Source organism: Nyctereutes procyonoides, unplaced genomic scaffold, assembly GCF_905146905.1.
Source record: "Nyctereutes procyonoides isolate TBG_1078 unplaced genomic scaffold, NYPRO_anot_genome, whole genome shotgun sequence".
Taxonomy (NCBI): domain Eukaryota; kingdom Metazoa; phylum Chordata; class Mammalia; order Carnivora; family Canidae; genus Nyctereutes; species Nyctereutes procyonoides.
In genome coordinates, this window is record NW_026575139.1 from 26,067,991 (window position 1) to 26,095,475 (window position 27,485).

A 27,485-nucleotide genomic window follows, 5' to 3' on the forward strand; every position below is an offset into this window, starting at 1 on the left:
GAAAGGAATCAAAGTACCAGGGAGATCACAGAAAGAAGAAACTGAAGAAAGCAAACTTTTAAAACTGGGATGAACTTATGGGCCCATCTTATGGCGTGTAGGTATGGGTATGACCCTAAACAGGATACAGACTCCCCATAAAATGTGAAGAACAAAAGTAGCATACAATCTAGGTAAGACACAATGTGAGTCCAATAAAGCAGAGAAACAGAACTAGCAAGTAAACATGTATATGCAGAAAAAGTAATTGTCATGAGGATATTTAAATAGGGGAAGGAAAATGCTTTGCAGCATGGGTCTTTACATCATTTGCTCTCTGGTTTTCTAAGTATTGATGACTATTTCCCATCATCATATACATCTTTGTCTTCAATCTTTTCCACTTGCTAATGTCAGACTGTAGATGGTCATCATTTAGGTTAACACTTCCACCCACTCAAATGTTCAAGAAGCAAGGTTAAATTGTGTATAATTTTCAAGTTCAAGAACACTGGAAAGGTATTTGATCTTACTAGTAATTAACCAAATACAAATTAAGGCATTTTGTTTCCCCTATAAAAATTAGCACAGAATTTTTAAAAATCAATGCTGGTAAAGGTAGGATAAGACAGTCTCATTCACTACTAGTGTTAAGTACAAACTGATACCATCATTTTGAAAAAAGGAATTTTGCACACCATCATAATTAAAAATATGTAGATAGGGGTGCTCGAGTCGCTCAGTTAGTTAAGCATCTGCTTTTGGCTCAGGTCATAATCCCATGCCCCTTGCTTAGCAGGGGGTCCGCTTCTCCCTCTCCCTCTATCCCTGCCCCGACTAGTGCTCTCTCGTGCTCTTTCTCAAATAAAAAAATAAAATTTAGAAAATGTAGATAATTTGCCCCATAAATTATGTGTCTAGGCTTTTACCCTAAGGAAATAATTTGAAAAACTGAAAAAGCTCCATAAAGACATTGTTTTTTAGAATAGTAAAAAAACATGGAAATGACTTAAATGTCCAACATCAGGGAAATTAGGGTAAGTAAATTACAATACACCCCTTGAGTCAAATGTAGCCTTTAGACATATTTTCTGAGAATTCACAATATTGAAAAATGCTTATGCCAAAATAAAAGTTAAGAAAGGACACATACTGATTACACATTTTAACCACGTTACAGCATATATAGAAATAAATACTAGAAGGAAATAAAGTAGATTTCAATATTTGGAAAGTTATCATTTATTTCTTTTATTTGAGAAAGACCAGTCTCATGATTTATATTACTTTGTGATTTTTCTAAGGCATGAATCTGAAATATGTCCCAGGTGGCTAAAATTCAGGAGTAAAACCCTTAGCTTGAGGGTGACCTAGGGGAGTAGAGGCTGTCTTTCCTGCATAATCTCCCTGCCCTTACTTCCCAAGGAAAGATCTAGTGCTACTGCAGGAGATGATATAGTGAGGGAATGGATGGCTACCAATGTAGAAGTGGGAATATAACCAGTCACCAATGAATTTAACACCAGTGTCTGAAGAAGGCTCTACTGGTCTGCACTCAAGAAAAGTCTGGATTTTTTTAAGTTATATTACTTTATAGGGACAGTTATATCCTATAGTACTATTTGTAAATGAGGGAATTCACAGAGGTCTTAGGATATATCCTGGAATGTCCTAAGTATACTGCAAATCAAAATGTTAAAACCGGGCAGCCTGGGTGGCTCAGTGGTTTAGCGCCTGCCTTCAGCCTAGGGCGTGATCCTGGAGACCCAGGATCGAGTCCCATGTCAGGCTCCCTGCATGGAACCTGCTTTGCTTCTCCCTCTGCCTGTGTCTCTGCCTCTCTCGCTGTGTTTCTCTCATGAATAAATAAAATGTTGTGTTAAAAAAAAAAAAGTTAAAACCATTTAGAGTGTGATAGGATACAAAAACATTTTCAATTATGTCTTTTTGTATTTTTTAAATGTTCTACAATAAGGGGGGGGAACAAAAACAAAAAAAAAGGGGGGGGGACTAAAAATTAAATCAGTTCTAAAATATAAGGCCCTTTTCTCTACTAGAACAATTAAAGTATGTGACAGGAAAACCCAATCACACAAAGAACATGATAGAAAACAAATCTCCATGTCTCATGCTCACCTTATAGCACCTGTATTTATACAGAACCACCAGGAGAATAGTCATAACAACGATGACGCTGATCATGATAGCAGCATTCAGAATTGAGTGCAGGGCTCTCTGCCCCACGGTCTCAGTATCTTCCGTGAAGGGGGTATAGATTCTATAATAAAACAAAATACAAAAGCCCAAAATAAGTATTAATGGATATCTCAAACCACATTCCTCTCCAACACCAATTTTGTTTCCTTGATTCAACTGGTATCTTATAAATGACTTTTACCCATCTCAGCAATCTAGCCAAGAATTGTGGAAGCAAATCTGCCATACTCTAAGTGCTTCAAAGTAAAAGGAGAGGTCTAAAATGTAGAGGTGGATTTTTGTGAGCCAGACACTGGCTCCATCTAGTGGATGTTTCAAATTGAAATAATTACTCCTCAAATGTTCTTTGTCCACATTAGCGATTTGTTTAAAGAACTGGATTCTACTACATAAACTACTTGTGCTACAAGTCCTTGTCAAAGGAAAGTGGCTTATGTAATGGCTTACAATTATTTTTTTTATCTACAGGGTGACAGCAACTGGAGTTGTTTTGATACAACATCACATATCCATTTTCCCCTTGGTTTCTCATTCACATAAACATACTTTCATTCCAGGTTTCAATGTTCCCAGCTAAAAGAGTTGATTTCTGACTCCCTTACAGTTAGATGTGGCTGAGACAAAGTACGGCCAATGAGTTAAAAGCGGATGTGTTGTGTGGAACTTCTAAGAAAGGCGTTAAATCTGCTGAGAGATGTGTCTTATGTCTTTTTCTCCCCCACTCCACTCCTTCATGCTTCCTGTTGTCTGAATTAAAGCCTGGGGCTCCAGTACCGATAAGGAACTTTGAATAACCTAAAGGATAGAAGCCAAAGAAAAAGAAAGGAGCCTGAGTCTTTGATGAATGTGAAGTCACACTACCAATGTGTACTGATCACCCTGTACTGCTCTGTGGGAAAGAGATAAAATATGTACACCATTTAAACCATTTGTTTTGATTTCCTATAATAGGGTCAGGAAACTTCCCGTTAAGGATTAGAGAATACATATTTTAAGTTTTGTGGGTCTGTTGCAACCAATGAATCCTGCCATTGTAGTATGAAGGCAGCCATAGGCAATACATAAATTAATGAACCTTATTATGTTCCACTAAAACTTTATTTACAAAAATAGGTGGTGGCAGGCATATCTGTCCTATGGGCTATGGCTTGCTAAACCTGTTCTATACTATATAGCCAAAACTAACTAACTTATACAGATGATATTTCCAGTCTCTTTTGACTGCTGTCTCCAACTCTTGCCCCTTATTCATTGTCTTAGCCTTTCTCCCAAAAGGTTAAAAGCTTGGCTTTTAGAATCCCACACAGTTTGGTAATTCAAATTCCAAAATCCACTTAAAACTTTGAGCCCTAGAGGGGCCCTATAGAGACCTAGAGACAGAACTAAATGAATCTGAATCAAAGCATTTTTCTCGAAGGTAAAGGGCTTATACTAATAGTACCAATCTACACAACAAACTCAAGAGTCTAGAGAATGCCAGCTTGCATTAATTCTTCATCCTTTCGTTTAGACATTTTTTTTAACTGAGTAGTTATTATATAACCAGCTGTGGGAACAATCTGCCCTCATAGGCTTTATGATATATAAGGAAATCAGGCATTAAATAATGTAAATAAGTTATATATTTGCATATTGTGACAAGTGAAAAACAAGAGGTTGCTATAAGAAAGACTACCTGAAAGTACCTAATTCTGTTATGAGGTTCAGGGAAATTACGTTTGAGGACTTAACATTTAAGCAAAGATGAGAAGGATGATAGGAATTCATCCATCAAAGTCAGAAAAGGAAAGAACATTCCAGCAGAACAATAGGACCCAATGGCCCGGAGATGGAGAAGATTAACATTCAACTCTTAACTGCTCAATTTCAAATAAATTCAGCCCTATGAGATATAATTCCGTAACTCTTATTTTCTCTACTTAAAGCATCAATAAATAACTCCTTATTCTGTCAACTGCTCTGTCAGAGAGGATGAACTCTCTAGCCTTCGTGCCCCTTCAAAGCAGAGGCCTCCAAGGTGATGATGACACACACACTACAAAGAAAAGTCATACTAGCCTTGAGAATAAAAAAACACTTATACATACAGCTGTCCATCCTTCCGGGTATAGAAGCTGACTGATTTGATGGTAGCCACGACCACCACCATACAGAGAGTCACGGGGACAAAAAGCATGATCACATGTTTGGCGCCGTATTTCAATGTCAGCTCTTCGTCTTCTTCATCATCTTGTTCCACCACCTGGTGTGAGCTACCCTGGGGTCGTCCGTTAGATAATGGCTCAGGGTTGCCACGCCGCCGCCTTTCACTGCTGTGCTGTTCTCTACTGTCATTCTAAAAGCAAAAGAGAAACTTTTTTTCAAGTCAGACTCAGTAGAATCAAGGTATTCTACAAAAAACAAAAAAATGGAACAATTAGACCTGAGATTAAGAAAAGACCCATCATTACTGGAGTTCTAAAAACTCGAGGCAAGAAAGAATTCACAAGAGGTGTGCAGTTTAGAAGTCTGGATGAATGGAGGCTCTTCAGTAAAGGAATCCAGGTCCTCCCTCTCAGCTGGCTCCTGGTTTACCTCATTCTCCCCCTCTGTTCTCAATATAATACAATTGTACTCATCCTCTGACAATTGGCTTAAAACTGACATGTATTACATGAGACCATATTTGCTACATCTGCCAGCAGAGTAATCTCACCATTTTCAAAATTATTTTTTTTCTTTTTCAAATTATGAACTGTTTTCTACCTTTGGTTTCATATCAGTTATACAAGGAACTATTTCACCTTCATAATTTTTAAGTAGGTTCTAGGATCCAATGTGGGATCTCAAAGTCATGGGATCAAAAGTCACATACTCTACCAACTCAGCCAGCCAGGTGCTACTCACCTTCATTATTAATAAGACTTAAAATTGGGGTGGCTCAGCCGGTTGAACGTCTGCTTTGGCTCAAGTCATGATATTGGGGTCCTAGAATTGAGCCCAGCAGGGAGTCTCCTTCTCCCTCTTTTATATATTTTAAAAGATTTAAAATCCTTGTAGTAATACATAAAGGATCTATTATTTCTTACAACTGCATGTAAATCTACAATTATCTCAAAAAGTTATTCAAAAGATTTTTAAAAATCTTTACAGAGAGAAATTAGGTCTTAAACAATTCTGATGCCCCTCCAAGTGAGAGGCATCACCACCTTGCCCTGTATAGTGAGGGAACAATAAATATTTGATGAATGATGGCATGAAACTAGAACTTTTCTTACAGTCTATAGTTTCCTCAGTCTCTTTTTTTTTTTTTAATTTTTATTTATTCATGATAGTCACAGAGAGAGAGGCAGAGACACAGGCAGAGGGAGAAGCAGGCTCCATGCACCAGGAGCCCAACGTGGGATTCCCACCCAGGGATCCCTTTTCCTCAGTCTCTTAACCCAAACACCAATTTTATCCTTATCCTGAGTTTTCCCTTTCTTACTCTTCAAGTTCAATTTCCTTTTTGGTATTACTGTTCATATCTAAAACTCAACTTTTTGTAAAGAGGATTGTGAATCTCAAGAGCATTAATAATAACAGTAAAAATAACAGCTTACAGGAGGAAAAGAACAGCACTCCTCCTCCTACATAAGTATAGGAGATGAAAGCAGACTGTCATTGTTGCTTGTAAAATGTAATCAGCCTGGTTAAGAACAGGTTCTCTTAGATCATGTGAGAACATGTAACTCTTTTACCTCATTTTTGACTATCGAGTTTGTTACTATTATTCATTAAAAATATATTACACTCCTAATAATTGCTTAAAATTATTACAATGTACTGGAGACTGTGATATGTGCTTTACATTAAATTCTCACAGCCACCCCATTATCACTACTTTTTAGGTAGGGAAATGGCCACAGCTAGGAAGCATTACAGAGAGGGTTTAAACCCAGGCATGCTCGACTACAGAAACCAAGCTTTAACCACCTCTCAATGTGCTGTTCACAAGACAACAGAGGAACTCTGCAGACTCGGTGTGGGCTCAGTTGTCTTCTACTTTACTTTGAAGATATTCATCCCATAAATAATTATGAATTCAATATTCCAGGTACTGTGCTATGGCAATACTGAAATTAAAAAGATCTAGATGTTGTTCTTAAGGAGATCATAAGTTAGCTTTAATACAGGCTAAATATTATATCAGAGACATGAATAAAGTGCTGCAGAACTGATCATTCCGTGTGGTCCAGAAAGGCAGCATTAAGATTCCTAAGCAGAAGAGTGGAAGGTTAATGGGCTCCAAGTGGAGACATGACAGTGGCACAGAGGTATGAAATTAAAAAGCAAGGCCTACTCAGAAAATCAGTGAGTACTCCTAGGCTGGCTGGAGAACACCGTTTGTCAGGGTTGGTGGCAGGAAAAGGTTAGGAACAGGTATAAAAAATTTCATTTGCCATGCCCAAGGACTTTAGACTTTGTCCTGTAGGCAATAAAAAGTCATAAATTGTTAAGACTGAAGTAGTGACACATTAGATTGTTTCATTTTAAAGAAACCTGACTGCGTGGCAATGAAAAATAGGAGATATATGAGAAAGATATTTCAAAAGAACAGACAGGGCTTTGGGGCAAATTACATGTGAATGGTTAGAAAGGAGTCAAGGATGACTGGAGGTTTCTGGAATAAAGGATTGACTGGAAAGGTGATGATGGCATTAATAGAGCAGGGAACACAAGATGAGCAGGCAGGAGAAGAGGAGAGCTATTTTAAAAATAGGGAGATAGGTGAGTGTGAGGTACCTGCAACCAGGCAGCAAAGTTCAAGGGTAGAGTTGGGGGGAGCCATTAGTCTCTACAGTTACGGAAATGAATGAAATTTCAGGGAGAGAGTATAGATGGAAAGCAGAACAGTGCGGACTTGTTGGTCATTATGTAATGTAACACCTGTGAAAAGAAAAACAGAGTGGATGATTACCAAGGAGAGAAGTGAATAACCCCTAAGCTTCAGCAGCAGGTGATAGAAAAACCAGCCAAAGAGATTAAGAGAAAAATAAGGGAGAGGGAAGAAATCCCAGGAATCAGTACATCACAGCAGCCAAAGGAGGTTTACATTTCAGAGGTGTCACTGACAGGCAGTATGAGAGCTGAAAAGCCCCTGAATTTAGCTATGGGAAGTTGGCCAATATTTTTGCAAAAGTAAAACAGTTAAGAGGGATCATAAATTATAATAAACTGGAGGATGAATGGAAACAGAAGTTAAAAGCAATCATTCTTTGAAGCAAAAAGAAGAAAAGATGTGACAACAAAAAGGATTCACATTTGAAAACATTTTAGGGACATTAGACTTTAGCATACTCATCAGGTCAAAGAACAAGTAAAACTAGCAGAAGAGATTGAGGATGCAAGACAGGGAGATAACTCATGGAACAGAGCAGGTGATAAATGGAGGTGAACAGGAAAGAAGAGTTGGCTTTACAAAGGAAGTGGTGCCCTCTACCTCAGTCTGGAGTTCGGGAGTAGCTCTTTGACCTCACAGAGAAAATATTTATGAAGAGTTAAACCTTATGAGGAATGAAAAGGAAACTATTACAAAGCACAAAAAGAAAAAAAACAACAACAAAGCACAAAAGGTAGAAATGTATACACCACTCAATAAGATAATCTTTGCTGAACACAAGTCATTGGAGTGACCAAAGTCCAGCTGGAAGACAATGTAGGCTCTGGAGGATAGGGACACAGTGTGAAGGGGCTGGAAAGCAGAGAGTTGAGGCAATTCATATTTCTATTTTCTTTGAGGGAGGTGACTAAGTCACGTGCTAAGAATGTTTTGTGACTAATGTTTAGCAATACAATTATGAACTTAAGGCGTTGATTACTGTGCAATATAAACCAAAATACAATAATAGCTCTCTTTATATAGTATTTGATAATTTACTAAGCATGCTCACATTATTTCTTTTTAAGATTTTATTTATTTATTCATGAGAGACACACAGAGAGAAAGGCAGAGACATAGGCAGAGGGAGAAGCAGGCTCCATGCAAGGAGCCCAATGTGGGACTTGATTCCGGAACCCTGGGATCACACCCTGAGCCAAAGGCAGACGCTCAACCGCTGAGCCACCCAGGCGTCGTCCCATCATTTATTCTTTTCATATATTCAGAGGTTTTGGTAAATGAACATTAAAACAATTTGTCCAAAATCTCAAGGCCAGAAAATAGCAGAGGCAGGAATCAAATTCGTGTCTCTTGCTTCGAAATCTATGTTCCTTCTATGGTACCACAGTTGTCCTATTAGGCTACATGAACAGTTTAATTGGATAAGTCTGGCATGAAAGAAGCAATCATAATAGGTTCATTCATAGTACTCAACTGGATGTTCTGGTTTATAATGAACATTAACTAACCCCACCCTGCCCCACCCTTGAAGCTGATATGGGATGCTAGAGCACTTGTGTAGTGTATCCTTTCTCTTTACAGCACTTTGGATACTATTTTTAAAATCGACTATATGTTTTAATTTCTTTAAAATACAATTTATTTAAACAGGTAAAATTTTCACATGGTTCTAAAGTCAAAGAATATAAGGAATAAAATTTTTAAAATCTCTCACGGAACTCTCTTAATTGTCTAATGCCCCAGGTTACCACTGTCATTGTTCTCTGTGGTTTCCTGATGTATATACAAGCAAATTACAAAAACATATTCTCATTCCCCCCTTTTACACAAATGGTAGCACAACAAATACACTCTCCTGCACTTTGCTTTCTTTGCTTAACTATGTATCTTAGAGGTTTTTTTTACACATCAGTACAGAAAGTACATTCTGTACTTATTCTTTGAAAAAAAAGTTTAAACCAGCTACATAACCAGTGGATGAATGTATCATAATTATGCCAATCCCCTAAAGATGGATATTTAACTTGCTTCCAGCTTTTCTTTTGTTTTTTATTAAAGTCTTTTTTTTTAATTTTTATTTATTTATGATAGTCACACACACAGAGAGAGAGGCAGAGACATAGGCAGAGGGAGAAGCAGGCTCCATGCACCGGGAGCCCGATGTGGGATCCGATCCCGGGTCTCCAGGATCGCGCCCTGGGCCAAAGGCAGGTGCTAAACCGCTGCGCCACCCAGGGATCCCATAGGGGTAGAATTTAGTGATTCATCAGCTATATATCACATCCAGTGCTCATTACATCAAGTGCCTTATTTTTCCTTCCCTTCCTCTACGGGCATCTGTTTTGTTAAATTCCACATATGAGGGGAGAGAGATAATAAATAAGATGTGGGATAATACTAAAACAGGGTGATGTGATTTAAAAAAAAAAAAAAAAAAAACAACTTGGGATGGGACTACTTTTAGATAACATAGCCAGAGAGTATCTTTCTGAGGAAGTGACATTTGAACTGAGACCAAAAGGATGAAAAGATGAGAAAGGGCTATTGTAGAGTAAGGGATCAATTCATCAGGTCAGGGGTGTCCAAACCCTGCACATTCCAAATAAAGATTTGGCTGGTTCCTAGAGATAACCTCTAAGCCCTTGAAGAATGTTTTTATTTACATGAGGCTCTGGGCCACACTGCTAACAATGTGATCTATGAAGGTCTTGGGCCACAAAGTATCTGCTTGACTTTGAGAGGGGCCAGAGAACTATGGTCAGTCATGTCTACAGGATCAGCCCCTAATAAAACTCCTGGACACCAAAGCTCAAATAAGTGTCCTGGTCAGCAATACTCTGTGTATGATGTCACATACTGTTCCTGGGAGAATTGAGCACAGTTCTACAACTCCACTAGCACAAAAAAACTGGAAGCTCTTGCCTGGTATCTCTTGGACTCTGCCCTACAATGCGTTTAACTGCTAATTTTAATTTGTATTCTTTCTCTGTAATAAACTATAACCAGTGAACATAACAGCTTTTCTGAGTTTTGTGAGTCCTTCTAGCTATTCACTTAATATAAGCATGATCCTAGAGAGCCCCAAATATACTTGTACACTGAAAATGACAAAATATGTGCTAAGAGAAATTAAAGAACAAAAGCAGATAGACAAGACTATATCAAACTTTAAAACCTCTTTGTATCAAAGAAACAATCAACAGAGTAAAAAGGAAATCACACAGTAGGAGAAAATATCTGCAAATCATGTATCTGATAAGGGGTAAATATCCAGAATACATAAAGAACTCTTACAGCTCAATAACAAAAAACAAATAATCTGATTTTAAAATGGGCAAAGGACTTAAATAGATATTTTTCCAAAGGACATATACAAAAGACCAATAAGCATATGAAAAGATGTTCAAGATCACTAATCATTAGAGAATAAAAATCAAAATGACAGTAAGATACCATGTTATACCCATTAGGATGGCTACTATCAAAAAAATAAAAGTGGGGCACCTGGGTGGCTCAGTTGATTGTCTGCCTTTGGCTCAGTTAGTGATCCCAGGGTCCTGGGATCAAGTCCTGAACTGGGCTCCCTGTGGGGGAAGACTGCTTCTCTCTCTGCCTATGTCTCTGCCTTTCTGTGTCTCTCACAAATAAAATATTTTTAAAAATTAAAAAAAATAAAAATAAAAAGGATTAGTGAGGATGCAAAGAAACTGAAACCCTTGTGCACTACTGGTGGGAATGTAAAATGGTGTGGCTATTATAGACAAAAGATTAAAAACAATTATCAAATGATCCAATTAGATGACACCCAAAAAAGAGCCACAAAAGAAAAAACTGATAGAGACTTCCATCAATATCTAAACTGACCTATTCCCACTTCTCAAAAAAAATACTGTTAAGAAAATAAAAAGACAAGACATAAACTGGGAGAAAATATTTGTAAAGCATATATATTATAGAGGACTTATCCACAATATATAAAGAACTCTCAAAATTCACTAAGAAAACAAAGTACTCAATTTAAAAATTGGGAAAGAGTTTGGAACAGACAATTCACCAAAGATATCAGTAAGCACATGAAAAGATACTTAACATCATTATTCAAAAAAATGTAAATTAAAACCACAAAGAGATATTACTACATACCCTCTCAAATGGCTAGAAAAGTAAAAAGACTGCACCAAGTGTATCAAGAAGCATAAGAGGGATCCCTGGGTGGCGCAGCGGTTTGGCGCCTGCCTTTGGCCCAGGGCGCGATCCTGGAGACCCGGGATCGAATCCCACGTCAGGCTCCCGGTGCATGGAGCCTGCTTCTTCCTCTGCCTATGTCCCTGCCTCTCTTTCTCTCTCTGTGACTATCATAAATAAAAAAAAAAAAAAAAAAAAAATTAAAAAAAAAAAAAAGCATAAGAACTAGAACTCTTATACAATGCAGGTACAGCAATCTACAAATTTGGAAAATTTTTTGGCAGTATCTTAAAAAGTTAAATATACCTCTATTCAATTGGATCATATTCTACTCTTAGGTATTTGCTCAAAATAAACGAAAGCATATGTATTCATGAATGTCCATAACAGCCTTACTGGTAACAACTTCAAACTGGAAACAACATGAGTACCCATGAACAAGTAAATGGATAAAAAACTGTAGTATATCCATATAATGGAATACAACTCAGCAGTAAAAAAGAATAAACTATTGATACATGCTATGCCACTGGTGAAATCTCAAAATAATTTGACTAAATGAAAGAAGCCAAAGAGTATACACTATATGATTTCAATTGTACAAAAGTCTAGGAAATGAAAACTAGACGATGGCGATAAAAACTTTATCAGTAGTTGCCTAGGGATGAGCAGTAGCTGCAGAGAGGCAAAAGAGACAAACTGCAAAGAAATGTGAGGAAGCTTGGGGAGTGATTAAGCTCATTATCTTGACTGCTGTGGTGGTTTTAAGGGTATATATACAAATATCAAAATGTATCAAATTGTATACTTTAAGTATAGGTGGTTTACTGAATGCCAATTATACTTCAATTAAAAAAAAGTGTCTTTGCTCAAAAGGGCTGTATAGGTGCTCTGAAACTATTAGCTGACACTAGAACTACCAAGAGATTTCCAAAATGGAAAATCCTGGCAGCTAAATATTAGTATGATGACTTAGCATTATTTTTAAAGCTAATTTTTTAAAAAAACTTTTTTTATTATGGAAAAAGTTAAGACAAATACCGTCAGAAGCGTAAAATGAAGTCCCATGTGCACTTTACTCATAGCTTCAATTACTATCAGCTCGGGGCTAATCTTATTCCACTTACTTTCCCATACACCTTGCCCCCTCTAGTATTATTCTGAGGCAAATTCGGACATATCATTTCCTTCCTAAATATTTTAGCATATACCTCTAAAGATTAAGAATATAAGGGGCTTCTGTGTATGTAGCTTGCTGGGTCATTACTGGCTTAAAAAAAAAAAAAAAAGACGGGGATCCCTGGGTGGTTCAGCGGTTTAGCGCCTGCCTTTGGCCCAGGGCATGATCCTGGGGTCCCGGGATCGAGTCCCATGTCAGGTTCCCGGCATGGAGCCTGCTTCTCCCTCCTCCTGTGTCTCTGCCTCTCTCTCTCTATATATATATATATGTCTCTCATAAATAATAAATAAATAAGTTTAAAAAAAAGACTACTTTTTGGAGACGTTTTAGGTTCACAGCAAAACTGAGCACAAGGAGAGTTCACTTATACCCTTCCCCCACATAGCTGCCACTACCCCCACCCCCACTGCTATCACCATCCTACACCAGACTGGTACACTTCTACAATCAAGTCTATATTTACATGCCATTATCACCCAAAGTCCATAGTTTATGTTAGGGTTCATTCTTGATGTTACACATTCCATGGGTTTTGAAAAATGTATAATAACATGTATCCATCATAGTACCATATGGAATAGTTCCCACTGTCCTAAAATTCCTCTGAATTCTGCCTATTTATCTCTCCCTTCCCTATTACAACTCTGGGCAACCACTGATCTTTTTACTGCCTCCATAGTTTTTGCCTTTAAAAGCTATTTTTAAGGTTTAGAAAAAAAAGTGCTGTAGCCATTATAAATGATTTCATTTCAGTGGCAGAAGGAAGGATTACTCACTATATAAATGTTGTAAGTGTCAGGGAGGGTGGAGTCCTATGGGAAGTGGTTAAGTATGTGGGAAGTCAGTTCCTATGAAACCAGATTCCCCAGGACTCCTACACCACTAAGTCAGAGGCTTCGTTTTAATTCTTTCTCCTTCTCCTTAAAAAAAATTTTTTTTAGATTTCATTTATTTATTAGAGACACACACACAGGCAGAGGGAGAAGCAGTCTCCACGCAGGGAGCCCGACGTGGGACTCGATCCTGGGCTGAAGGCGGCGCTAAATCGCTAAGCCACCAGGGCTGCCCCCTTCTCCTTACTTTAAAACATGATGCAAACACAAGTCCAGCCACCAAAAGCAGGACCTCAAGCAAAGGAGAATATTTCTCAAGCAGCAAAAATTGTGGAGATGTTTTAAATACAGTGTAGTACTTGTTGTTTTTAAATCTTATTTTCTGCTTACCTTTTTTTAGTCTTATTTTTATAATTAAAAGATTATAAACAAAATAAACATTTTTTAGAAGTTTTAAGAAGTGTCACAAACTTTTGTTTCGAACATGGTGTCCTCCCTAATCCTCGCCCCACAAAAGGAACATGGTGAGCAATCTTAAGTATTTTTAGATTTAATTTTGTTTTTTTTTAAGTAAGCTCTACACCCAATGTAGGACTTAAACTCACAACACAGAGTTCAAGAGGCACATGCTCTACTGACTGAAGCAGCCAAGCACCCATACTTCTAGATTTTTTTAAAGCCATGTTCTATAATTTGATTATGCTTAATAATACATCAGATAATACCTTTCTATGCCAGTAATATTAAACCTCAATCTTAACTACTATAATAGCAGCACAGTAATGACACTGATGATAATAACTGCTAAGATTTATTGACCCATGTATGTGCTAGACACTATGCTAAGCACTTCAGGTGAGTAATAAACTTTGAGTTCATTAATATTATAAACTTCATTTAACAGATAAAGAAACTAAAGCTTCAAGGCCAGATAATTTGCCAAAATCAGAGAGCTAAGAAGGTCTACAGCAGCAATTCTAATTCAGAGTTTGTCAAATCCTATTAACCATTACCTTATAGTACTGACTAGATAAACCATAAGTAACCTAAGATTGAAATGATCTCAAAATTCTCATTGTTACACATAATATTTCATCAAATATGTCTGTCTACATTTTTTGGCATTCTTGTGGTAATATTTTTATAGGATAAAATTCTAAAAGTGGAAATCCTAAGTCAAAGGTACATGCATTTTTAGACTTAATTGCCAAATTATTTCCAAAAGGCCTGTGTATCTGCAGACTTGACAACTTGCCTCCAAATAAAAAGAAATTAAACTCCCATGAGCAGCACATGTCAATGCCTATTTCCCCCGACCTTTGGTAGCAATGTTTTTTTTCTTAAGATTTTATTTTTTAGAAATAATCACTATACCCAATGTGGGGCTTAAACTTACAACCCAGAGATCCAGAGTCACAGGTTGTACTGACTGAGCCACTTGCAATGGGTTTTAATCCTTGCTCACTGGTAGGTAAAAACAAAACCTTTTCATTTCTGTTTCTTATTATTAGGAAGGCTGATCAACTAGTCTTTTCATATATTTATTGACATTTATATTTCTTCTTCCTCTTCCTTATATATTGCTCATATCTTTTGGCAATGCTGTTACTGGGTTGTTTATGTTCCTTTTGACTTTGTAAGAATTCTTTGTATCTTAAGATATACCTGTCAGTATGCATTATAAAGCCTGTGCCAGTTTATTTTTTTACTTTATTCATGGTTGTTTATTGCCACACTTAAGTTTATAATTTTATATTACTGAATATGAATGTAATGATTTTGAGGAAAATAACTTATTATACCCCAAAACCTAATGATTTTTCAACATAATTACACAGTTACAATGAATGTTCACAAATATCATGTCCTGCTTTCTTAATCTAATATTACTACTTCATGTTTACACTTCCATGTAATAACTGTCACCATGCCTAAAAAGTTACAACACATTTCAGTATGCTGATATGCTGTCTGCATATTATTTATTTACTTAAAATGAATATTTATTTATAACAAAAAGCAACAATCCTATAAGACTATCCTATTAGATACTGTTTGGATTTCTACATTTAGAAATGTGAAGCTCCTGAGCCTGTACTATATGAAAAACTAGAAGAGAAGCTTAACTGAAGAACTGGCAACTTATGTGGAACACTTGAAAATATTTATTAATCATAGGCAACATGTTTCCAACAACACACAGAATTCCATCCAGCACCTGGCCAAGTTCATGATTGGCCAAGCTTCAGGATTCCCTGAAGTTAGAGCTTTAACCCGTTACTCTAACAGAAAGGAAGGCTGTCATTTCCCTGAAGAGCTGATACAACTTTTAAAGAAAACATTTAATATTTATGGGGTTGTTGTGTTATGCTTGAACTTAGGGTGTTTTTTGCTGGTTTGTTTTTAACAAACTCTTAAGATCTGTCCCCAGGATTTCTGACCACTCTCATGCAGAACCAAGCATTTTCCTCTGGAAGTCATGGAGACTGTTTTCTTTCTCCTTACTTCACTTTGACATACCTAGGAAATCAGATTCATTACTATAAATACTATAATAACACTCTCAAAGGCTTAGTGGGCCCGATTCAGTTTAAATTTAGATCACTCCTTTCATTTATTTTCTCAAGGTCCCAAGTACTTAAACACTAAACAGCTTATAGATCTGTCCACTGTTTAATTTTATAGAATTTCTCACACTTAAAAAAAGTGACCCATTATCATTTAATAAAGTTAGTTCTGCCAGTCTATGGTTTGCTAACAATTTAATAAAGTTCTTTGCATTTAATGTTTTAAATTAAAAAAAAACAATGCAGATAACCTTCATTTATAATGACTAAACATATATATATATATATATATATATTTTTTTTTTTTTTAAACTGGGGCTTTTTTCCCCCTATGTGAGGTTTGAACTCACAACTCTGAGATCAAGACCTGAAGAGTCTTGGAGGCTCTTGGAAAGAGTTGGAGGCTTAACTGAATGAGCCACCCACACACCCCAAGACCAAACATACTTTAATGCTATAAATTTAGCAGTTGAAGGTAATGGACTTAACACAAGTTTTCTTCAGCAATTGCTTTATATAGAGAATCATTATTGATCTCTCAATGGATTACTACTTTAAAGCTTCTTTTTTAGTTATAAAAATGGCTTATTTTTTTCCTATTATAAGTCAAAAAGGCTGCTGACAATTTCTTTATGGTCTAGGAAATTTGGGTCAGAATAATATGAATAAAAATATTGAATAGTCAACTTATAAATCTAATCATTTTTCACTAAGGTCACTTTCACTTTATTTCTTTACTCAAATATACTGGTTCCCAAAACCTAGACCAAAAGTATTGATAAGATCTGAGAATGGGTCAGAAATGCAAATTCTGTGGCCCCACCTCAGACTAACAGAATCAGTAACTTTGGGTTTGGGGAGCCAGAGAATTTCTATTAACAGCTCTTTAAGGGGATTCCAATGTACACGAGGTTTGAAAAATCACTGCTCTAATACACATTTTTAAAAAGTTAATTAACAATATAAACAAATCTTAAGTCTTACTTTTTAAAAAATCTATTTTTTGTGTCTTAGAAAAGGTCTCAGCTAATCTACATAAAAGGTGTAAGTCTCCACAAAATCAAAATATAAATTTTCACTATTCTGAAGTTTATATTTTCAATTTCCTCTAGTTTTAGTATATTACTATCATGTCAGCTGAAATGGAGACTGACTTCTGGCAAATAAAAACAAGTCAAGGGAAAAGAGCTGTACCCATCAAAATTTTGCACCGGAAAAATAAAACCTTACAAACTCTTTTTAATAGGTACAGTAAACCTAAAGATTATGACAGATCACAAACTACAGAAAAAGGAGCAAATAATGTTCTTGTTAGAGCCACTTTAATATCCAACCTATATAATACATTTAGGAAATCACAAACTTCAATTATTTCACAATCTGTAAGCTTTGGCTTTTGTCAGAAATAGTTAAGTCATTACCTCCTAGTCTCCAGTCCCTATAGACATAGCCAACCAACAGCAAAAACAAACATGAAGTCCAAGTTAGCTTCTAGTTAGAGGTGGTGAGGGTAAACTAATGGAAAGAAGTAAAATTTCTGACTGAATGCCATCTCTAAGGAAGCAGGCACACTTTCTTGAGGGGAAAAATAAAAATGAATTCTCCACCTAGTTCTTGTGACATACTGAACTAATGTTTGACAGCTGTTCTACATAAAAACTGGAGCTCTGCCCACAGTGTGATAGTAGTACACGGCAGCAAGAATCGTGATAAAAGATGACGGAGAAGTGTGTCCAGAGAACATGAAGCCCAGAGAACCCTCTCACACAAAAGCTGAAGTCCTTAAGCAATGAGTAAGATTCACTTCAGATTTTTATTTGCAGACACAAAACTTAAAAATATTCTTTCTTTTAACCCCCTGCACCAAGCCCCTTTGTTCTGCTTGTATGACTTGTATGGAATTGGTTTAAAGATACTGAGTGATCCATAAACTCCAAAGGCAGCTCAGAAACATGAATAAAGTTCTGCCTTTAGGGATTTTACAACCTAGGTGAGGTCAACAAGCATGAAATAGTAAACATTTCTGAAGTGAAAAGGTAAGAATGATGCAACTCCTCTTATCTGTTATCAGTAGGAATTAAGATGCTTTATATGCATTAATTTTGTAGATAATTAAAGCTTAAAGGTTAAGTCCAAAAACTTCTTGTTGAGTAAAATTTTCTAAACTGCACTTTAAATATGTCAGTTATTTAAAGTGGAGACAGACAACATACCTCAAGGATATAATATAAACTCCAATGATCAATATAGGCCCTTTCAAAGACCCCAAGCTATCATGCCTGTTTGATTTCTTTTACATAAGTTACTCTAATTCTCCTACTACTCTTAGTCACTCATCATGGAGAACCTTGAATGCTTCGCCCCTTTCCACTGACATTCCCCCAAAAAGCCTATTGTCCTTTTGCAACCTTTCTTCACATTAAAAAAATTTCTTTTAAAAATAGTTTTCTTGGGCAGCCCGGGTAGCTCAACAGGTTTAGCACCACCTTCAGCCCAGGGTGTGATCCTGGAGACCTGGGATCGAGTCCCACACCAGGCTCCCTGCACTGAGCCTGCCTCTCCCTCTGCCTGTGTGCCTCTCTCTCTCTCTCTCTCTGTCTCTCATGAATAAATAAATAAAATCTTAAAAAAAAAAAAAGTTTTCTTTTAAGGAATGCTTGGGTGGCACAGTTGGTTAACCACCTGTGTCTTGGTTTTGGCTCGGGTCGTGATCTCAGGGTCGTGGGATCAAGCCCCCACATTGGGCTCCACATTTAGTGGAGAGTCTGCTTAATATTCTCTCCCTCCACCCCTCCACTCACCGTGCTGTTTCTCTGTAAAATAAATAAATAAATCTGGGGAAAAAAGACTCCTCTGCCCCTTCACCCATTCACTCTCTCTAAAATAAATAAATAAATCCTTAAAAAAATAACAAAAATTTAAAAATAAAGTTTTTTTTTTAATTAAGAGATAACTATACTAAAGAACATCTGGAAAAAATAAAAGGGAAAAATCGCCATCACCGTTATTCTCCTTGTTTTCTTTTTCTTTTTTTTTAAGATTTTATTTATTTATATTTATTATTCATGACAGAAACAGAGAGAGAGGCAGAGACACAGGCAGAGGGAGAAGCAGGCTCCATGCACGAAGCCCGATGTGGGACTCGATCCCAGGTCTCCAGGATCAGGCCCTGGGCTGAACGCGGCGCTAAACCGCTGAGCCACCCGGGCTGCCCTTGTTTTATTTTTCTGATACAGATGTAAAACAATGAATGGAACAGCTAAATATTAGTTGGACTATACTGCAGTGTCATGCATATTAGTTTAGTTCAGTCTTCCTTTATAAGAGATGGAAAAGCTTTTTCATATTCAGGGCTGCTCGTATATATAATACTATGTATTTTTCTTAATCTATTTCTAATTGAAAAAATACAAATAAATTTCACTTTTAAAAGGAAAGAATAATTCGCCAACTTAAAACATTTCAACTATGCACCATAAACAAACTGAAGCTACAGTCCTGGAAAAAATATCTGAAAAGCACATAGCCAACATGAGATTAGCATCAAAATATACATTCCAACAAAATCACTAAGAAAAAGACAACCAAGGGCTGCCTGGTTGGCTCAGCGGTTGAGCAACTGCCTTTGGCTCAGGATGTGATCCCGCGGTCCTGGGATCAAGTCCCACATGGGGCTCCCTGCATGGAGCCTGCTTCTCCCTCTGCCTATGTCTCTGCTTCGTGCCCCCTGTGCCCCGTGTCTCTCATGAATAATAAAATCTTTTAAAAAAATTTTTTAAATAAAATCTTTAAAAAAAAAAGCATAAGGAAAAAGTTTCCACCTTATTAGAATTTAGGGAAATACAATTAAAACAACATGCGGGGTCGTTTCAAACTCACCCAACTGACACACACTAACACAATACCAAAAATTGGTCAGGATGTTAAAAAAAGGAAAACTGCTGTATGCTCTTGATATATAACCACTTTGGAAAGCATACTGGTAATCTCTAATATAGTTTAAGATCCATAGATCCAGGGGATCTCTGGGTGGCTCAGCGGTTTACCCCTGCCTTTGGCCCAGGGTGTGATCCTGGAGACCCAGGATCGAGTCCCACGTCGGGCTCCCTGCATGGAGCCTGCGTCTCCCTCTGCCTGTGTCTCTGCCTCCGTGTGTGTGTATGTCTCTCTCATGAATAAATAAATAAAATCTTTAAAAAAAAAAAAAAAAGATCCATAGATCCATATACCCAATCACAGCAATTATCATTGAGAAACGCACACACGGGCAGAAGGATTAATGAATCAGAATGTTACTGCAACACTGTTGGTTACTATGAAAAACTGGAAACTACTAAATATTTATAACCAAAGATACATTTTTATATATTTACAAAATAGAAAATGAAAAATAGAGCTATATGCATTTATATACATAAATTCTAAAATCATGTCTCTTCTGCAACACATACCCATACATTTAAAAAATGTGGGGATTTTCTTCTGCAACTTTCACATACAAACACATATACTTCACAAACACTTTCAAAACATGCAGAATGAAAAAAAAAACATGCAGAATGATATATTAAATATTATTTATGTTCATATACTATACTACTATTCTGGGAAAAAAAGAATGTGGGAGAGGTGCTTCAATTTTATCTGTAATTTCTTTTTGTTATATAACTAGGCCATCTGTCCAAATTAATTGCAAAATCTTGTTTTGTTAGGATTTTGCTTCCTGTCGGTTCAATATGTAACAGAAACAGAAAAAGCTTAGTGAAAATACTCCTCAAAAACAACAAAGCATACACAGCAAATAAGATGTTGTGTGGTAGGTACATCGGTGCTTATTACATACTTCCTATATATGCCTTAAATTATTTCACCAAAATTTTTTTTTGAGAAATAAATATTTGGGTTAAAAAAAAAAAAACATTATTTTTCAGCTCTCTGACTAATCTCATCAAACTTAAATTCCCTGTATTGTGAATGTGATAGTAGGCTACCAAAGGAAAACATCTCTGGGCTAAGGAAGCCCATCATGTATCTGCTAAGGATGGAAGAAGAATGAAGTCATGGGCAACATTTCACTTCCGGAAAGAGAAAATGTTTTAAATGTTAAATATTCTCTTTGAACATGAACAATGTATCATTGCAATAATACTTGAAGTTACACAACAAAGTCATATAATTGATTTAGACTGGTTTAATCAGATCCAAAATAATTTCAATTTCATTATACTTCTGATAGGGTAATCAACTTGATCCTATTTTCTCAGGACTGTCCTAGTTTTAAACTGAAAGTCTTGTGTTCTAGGGACCTCTTAGTCTCAGGCATACCAGGACAGCTAGCAACACTAACTCCTGGTCACAACAAAACTGCTGAATTTATCTAGTAAATCATTTTAATTGTACAGATGGGAAAAATGAGGTACTAAGAATTAAATGACTGAAACCAACTAACACATAGCTGTTTCAAATTACAACTAGATCAAAGTTAGTTCTTTCTTTTTTTTTTTTTAAAGGATATTATTTCTTTATTGTTGAGGAACCCAGAGAGAGGCGGGCTCCGTCCGTGCTGGGAGCCCGACGTGGCTTTCAATCCCGGAGTCCAGGAGTCCAGAGTCAGGCCGTGGGTCGAGGCAGACCCGGTCACCGCTTAACCACCCAGGCACCCCGAGTAAAGAAGTTCTTCGCCAGATACAGACACAACCGAAAGCGAGCACCTTGCTGGGTGATCACAAGGACAACACGGGGAGCGCGCAAAGGCCCCAAAGATAACTCGTAACAACGAGAAGGATCGAGGAACGATGCGCGAGCCCTCCGACGCGCACGCAGCTAGAAGCAAGGTCTGATCTTAGCCACCGGAATTACCAGGGGAAAGCGCGAACGCAGTCCCCCACTACCACAAATTATGCAGTCGAGTTTCCCACATTTGGGGAAATCGCAGGGGTCAGCACATCCGGAGTGCAATGGATAAGCCTCGCCCTGGGAAAACCACCTTCGTGATCATGGTATCTCCCCTGCCAGGTATAAGTTAGTTCTTTCTTTTGAAGGACCTATTTATGTGTCACTCAGCCACAACCCCTAAATGCGAATCATCCGTATTCTTGAACAGTTTTCAATTCTGGTTAGCCTCATTTGTTTTTCCCAAACTCAAATGATTGCCGCATAATGGAATACTCCTGACTTTGAGGAAGATACTGAGTAGAGGAAAAGAATAGAAAGTCCACTTCTTTATATTGATACTGGTTAAATTCTGTAGGAAAGTTACTCTTTCCAGTTTCAAAAATATTTTTAAATGAATGTTCATTTATTTTTGTAATATTTAATGTAAACAGCCTGTTGTATACTCTAGAGTATATATTCATAGATAAGCACCTTATTAGAGAACTTTAATTCAAAGGAGGGGAAGACCGAAGGAAAATCTGCTCTCTTATGATGAATGTTCCCAAAACATAACATTTGTGACAGTACCTTTCAGAGTCCAACACACTGACAACATTCAATATCTTAGTTTCCTTTCTTGAACAGTGTGGAAAGAAACTTTCCACATCTCTCAATTTCCTTGACTTCTCAACTAGCCACTGAGCAAATAAAGAAGAAATAAGCCTGATAAGGAGTTTTTATGCCTGCAGAGGCTTGTCTTCATGTGCTTGTATTTAATAAAACCCAGTATCCAAGAGGAGAAATAAAAGAGCTGCTTTCAATTAATCCATGAAAACAGTCATCTACATTCAATTTAAATTTGGACTTACCCTCATTTTTTCATAACCAAAGCATATACACAATGGCTTCTTTATAGCTAAAAACCTTAACAATGAGATTCTTTTCCTTTTTCTTTGTATTTTTTTTAAAGTACACTGGTGCAAAATGAATATACAGACTTAGTATTTTCTTTCCCCCGAATTTTTTCATACAATATCTCCTTTCAGTATTATGTAACATTTCTCCTGGGTAAGAGACATTGGAACAAAGAAAGAACATTAGAGGAAGTTTGAAATTAGAAAGCACATTTCATGTTCCAGGTCTGTCATTTAATTTTCTATGTGATCCTGGACAAGCATTTAAACTATTAAAAGGGAACAAGGGCACCTGCCTGGGTGGCTAGTTGGTTAAGTGTCTGACTCTTGATTTCAGCTCAGGTCATGATTTCAGGGTCCTGAGATTAAGCCCTGCCTCAGGGCTCCACATTCAGCAGAGAGCTGACTGGAGGATTCTCTCCTCCTCCCTCCACCCTGCCCCCTGCTCTCTCTCCACCTCCCCCAATTAAATAAGTAAATCTTAAAATAAAACAGGAATAATACCTATCCCATGGTAACTGGGAAGTAGGAGAATGTATATAGAAGATCTTTTAAGTTGTAGAAGACACTTTTGAGAAGATAAATAAAAGATAATCTTATTCGATATCACATTATCAATGGCTAGGTTAAAATTAAATAAATCAGGCCTGATTTTCTAGGCAGTGATGCCCTATAAGATCTGGAAGGTACCACAGAGAACATTAGCACTAAGACTTACTAAAACTACATGAGTACATTCAGTTATCAATAAAAATCCTGTGTCAATTGTACTTCCTCTGTACAATTATTTACAGAGGAAATATTCAATTTATTTCAATTTATCAGTCACTAAGGTATAAAGGGGGGGGCAAACAAAAAAAAATACCATGAAAGCCCCACAAAACCTGAGTGTGAGGCATATAAGCAATTCTGCATCAACAATGGAGAACTCACTATGTGCCAAGCAGTGTTCTTGGAACTGAGGAAAACAGGTTTCCACAGTAGAAGGAGGCAGGTAAACACATCAAGTCAGTAGCATGCCAGAAATACTGATAAGTGCTAATGTAAAAGTAAAGCAGAGTCAGAGTATAAGGGCTGGCAGGGAAGGAAAGGGGAATTGAGGAAGGCAAGGCCTCGCTGATGAGGTGACCTAAATAAATCAAGTGAAGGGAGCCATATGAGAAGACTGGGAGAATAATCCAGGACCCAGAGACAGAACAGAGAAATCAGTGAGGGAGGAAGACAGAGATGGCACAGGAGGATAAGGTTAAAATAAGACCTCAGACCAGATTTTATTCTGAGATGAGAGACCTTTGGGAGGTTTGGGACAGATAGGTGACATACACCTGTGTTTTTTTTGTTGCTGTTGTTTTCAAAATTTGTTAGTTGTGGAATCTTTTGTTCAAATGGATCCACAGAAGATCAATATGTAAAAAGATTAATAGGAGCTGCTCTAGTTAAGGAAGGGGTACCCAGAGACTAAGTCAAAGCTACCCCCACTTTCCCTCTAAGTAACAGTTTAAAAATGATTACAAAGTCTGTAGTATCCAAACTACCAAAGAACTTCATAATTTGGCCTCATCCTAACTTTTCAAAAAGATATTCCCAGGAAATAGCAAAAACAGAGCAAATCAAGCTGTTGTTACAAGTCTGCTGCCACAAAAATCAGTCTTTGTAACACCCATTATCCACCAAGTACCCAGGCAACAGCTCCTCATCTCTGCCTTCCCCCAAACACCCCTCAGGTTACATACTACCCTTTTCATCTTATGTTTCCTTTCAGGGCTTCCCCTGATAATCATTTTAACTTGATTTCACTTGATTAAAAATGGTCTGGCAGTACAATGTGATCTGCTTCTGATGACATATCTCTGGATACAGCCTCCCTGTTTATATTCTAGGAAATTCTTCCTTCACTAGCGTTATTTCTTCTATCAGTGATGACATCCCAGTTTGCTCTAGTCTAATCTCATCCATCCATCAAAGCCTACTTTGTGAAGCCTTCCTCCTCACATTCTGACCCTTAATTGGAATTTTAAATATTAGTGTGAAGGGACCTTCCAGGCCATCTAGTTGGTGCTCTAGTTCACTGCTCATTCCATAGACTAACCCTCTGCAGATTTGGTTGGTAGTCTTCCAGCCTTTGTGACTGACAGCTGTTTGTGACAAGATAACACTATACCATAAGGCAGTCCACACCCTTTCAGATGCACAGTAAATTGTGAGACAATTCTTTTTTTTTTTTTTTAATTGACCAAGAACCTACTTCCTTCTACCAGTGGTTTTGCCCTCTGGTTCTAATAAAGGAAAGTTTGACCCCACCCCATCCAACCGGGTCGGATCCCTTACAGTCCCTAGCAGGCTGCGTAGCTTACAGTTGGCCTTGTGTTCCCCACAATTCTGGCTCCACGTCTAAAAATCCTACCCATTTCCCAGCCAACTATCTCACAGGCCACCTGTGGAGTCTACATTCAATCTGTAAGGATTAGCTAACAGAGTCAAGGGTAGATTTGATGTCTGTGTCTCAGGCCACTGGTTGGTTACACGCCTTTCTTGATTCTCTCCCTTGAATTCTCTTAGGACTTCTATTCTTAGCCTTGCACTCATCACTGTGCGTTCATTCCGTCAATGAGCATTTACTGGGCACTGTCAGGAACCATGAAGGATAGTGAAAAAATAAAAGTAAATAAAATGTACTCAGCCCATGGACAAGTAAGAGCAAGATAGGTAAAATAATAGCTGGGGAAGCTGGAGAAGGCTTAAATGGAGGAGGTGATATCTGAGGCAGGGAGGAACTGTATCAACACCCATGTCTCACGCAGTCTTGTGTCCCCAGCATTAAGTGGCACAATGCTTTGGCATCAGTTGAAGTTCAGCAAATAGGTAAAGTTGGAAAAGTAAAGAAAGCCTGCTCAGTCCCCTCAGTCTCCACTAAAGATGAGGGAAGATGATCACTGAATCCAGAGTTTGGCAAGGGCAGTTTTAGAGGCTGACACTGTACCTGGCTACGTACAGTATTGCTCAAGTGGTTGTCTTCGGACATCTGTGCATTCTGGAAGTAGGACAGGGGTGCAGGTAACTCTGTCATTGGAGCAACCGTATAGAAATACTTTTTCACAGAAAACAAAGCCTCTTGGGGTTCTGAAAGGGGAAAAAGAAAACAATCCTTTGTGCATTACAATTATACTCTTATTTTTAAACACTTTCATAAATTATATTCAGCAAAAACAAACCTTTCTTTCATGTGTTCTCCTCCAGGCCAAGTTTTCTAAGGACCTCGCAGGCAGCTGTCACTTGCAGGCTCCCAGATTAGGTCTGAAATAGGATTTTACCAGGTCATCCAGAGTAAATCTATTCACACCATTCAAATACTTAGAATATTTTTATAATTGTAATTTGTAAACCAGAAATGTATTAAACTACCATCAACTACAAATGACAAACTTTTGTCAGCTCAAGATATCTCTTTGGTAATGAGGAGATCTACTTGAGAAACCAAATATTTTCAATCACAAAAAATATCTAATGATTTTAGATTTAGAGCCAAGAGAGCTAAGTATTAAAGAATGTTCTCATCAACATTCCTTTTTCTATGCTGACTAATCCAACCCAACCATTCCATCTCCATAAAATTGTTTAGTGCCTTTAAATTTCGCAAAATTCTATTATCTCATTTTACCCTGCCACCATGCCCCAAGCCAAGGTAAACAGGTAACATAACCTATTTCACAAAAGCAGAAGGGGACCTAAGTTCACGGACTTGCTTAAAATCACACAATTGGGCAGACTGGGACAAAAAGCCCAGATTCCTAAATCCCAGCCTTAGGTCTCTCCTTTGCATCCAGGCACAGCCTTATTTACACACATCATTTGGTCTCCTAGAGTTCACTCAGTGTAGGGGGGTGGGGGAGTGCACATTCCCATTTGCCTGTCTGCTTTAATTTCCATCAGCCAATTCTTTTCGATTTCAGCTTTGTTTTTTGAAATTAGTTTTAGAATTTAGTGATTCATCAGCTGCATATAATACCCAGTGCTCATTACATCAAGTGCCCTCCTTAATGCCCATCACTCAGTAATCCCCTCCCCCCACCTCCCCTCCAGCAACGCCCGGTTTCCTAGACTTGCCTTCCCATGGTTTGCCTCCCCATCAATTTTCATCTTTTTTTTAATCTTTCCTTCCCTTCCCCTATGTTCATCTGTTTGTTTCTTAAATTCCACATAAGTGAAATCATAGTATTTGTCTTTCTGTGACTGACTTATTTCACTTAGCACAGTATCTTCTAGTTCCATTCAATTTCCCTTTTCATAGAAAGTCCTCAGAAATACAGAAGGAAAGAAATCTGTTCGTATATCTAAGCAGTATTCTCATTCATACATAGTGACTAAAAAACAATACCACGTACACACTCACATGAAAGTATTTTGTCAAAGTTCTGTTTCATTTTCACTTTCAACTTCAGGATCCTTGACCCTCTAAATACTCTACTTTTTATATTTAGTGATTTTTCAACAAAAACACAGAAAGCAGATTTAAAAAAAAAAAGGAAAGTAATTTTTTCCTCTAGTATTGAATTCAAATTAACCCCTAATTACCTATATCTAGACCATTCAAACCATGACAAATTTTTAATCAAGACATGCTTCCCTTCTGCCCTACATACTTTTATATACTATGCCAACCTTTCTCCTCCCTTCCAGCTTCAGCCCATGGTTAGCTGACATGGGATCAAGGGATTGCAAATTATTACTAAGACATAAGTAAGTTTGTTTTAAAAATAAAGTGAATTAAAAATAAATAAATAAAAATAAAGTGAATTAAAAATACAAATAGAGACAACACTTTTATGAGGATCATTTGAAGGGGTTACGTGGGGGAACTTCTGGAGGTATTGGTAA

At 37.3% G+C, this 27,485-nt stretch overlaps 1 protein-coding gene and 1 non-coding gene across 4 annotated transcripts in view; both read right to left on the reverse strand.

The window, feature by feature from the left end:
* PSEN1 (presenilin 1) overlaps positions 1-27,485 on the reverse strand; it is a 74,678-nt gene that overhangs the window by 38,783 nt on the left and 8,410 nt on the right. For 2 of the 3 annotated variants that reach the window (XM_055303935.1, XM_055303936.1), the window contains exons 2-5: positions 25,823-25,904; positions 25,591-25,730; positions 4,284-4,531; positions 2,116-2,257 (exon numbers count right to left, since the gene is read on the reverse strand). In XM_055303935.1, coding sequence (XP_055159910.1) covers positions 2,116-2,257; positions 4,284-4,531; positions 25,591-25,677 — 477 coding nt within the window. In that variant the 5' untranslated portion in view covers positions 25,678-25,730; positions 25,823-25,904. The remainder of the gene's footprint in view (positions 1-2,115; positions 2,258-4,283; positions 4,532-25,590; positions 25,731-25,822; positions 25,905-27,485) is intronic. The other variant, XM_055303937.1, reaches the window with a different exon arrangement.
* LOC129496445 (U1 spliceosomal RNA) lies at positions 21,682-21,847 on the reverse strand. Its single transcript, XR_008661741.1, has one exon. It is a non-coding gene; the product is annotated as a U1 spliceosomal RNA (small nuclear RNA).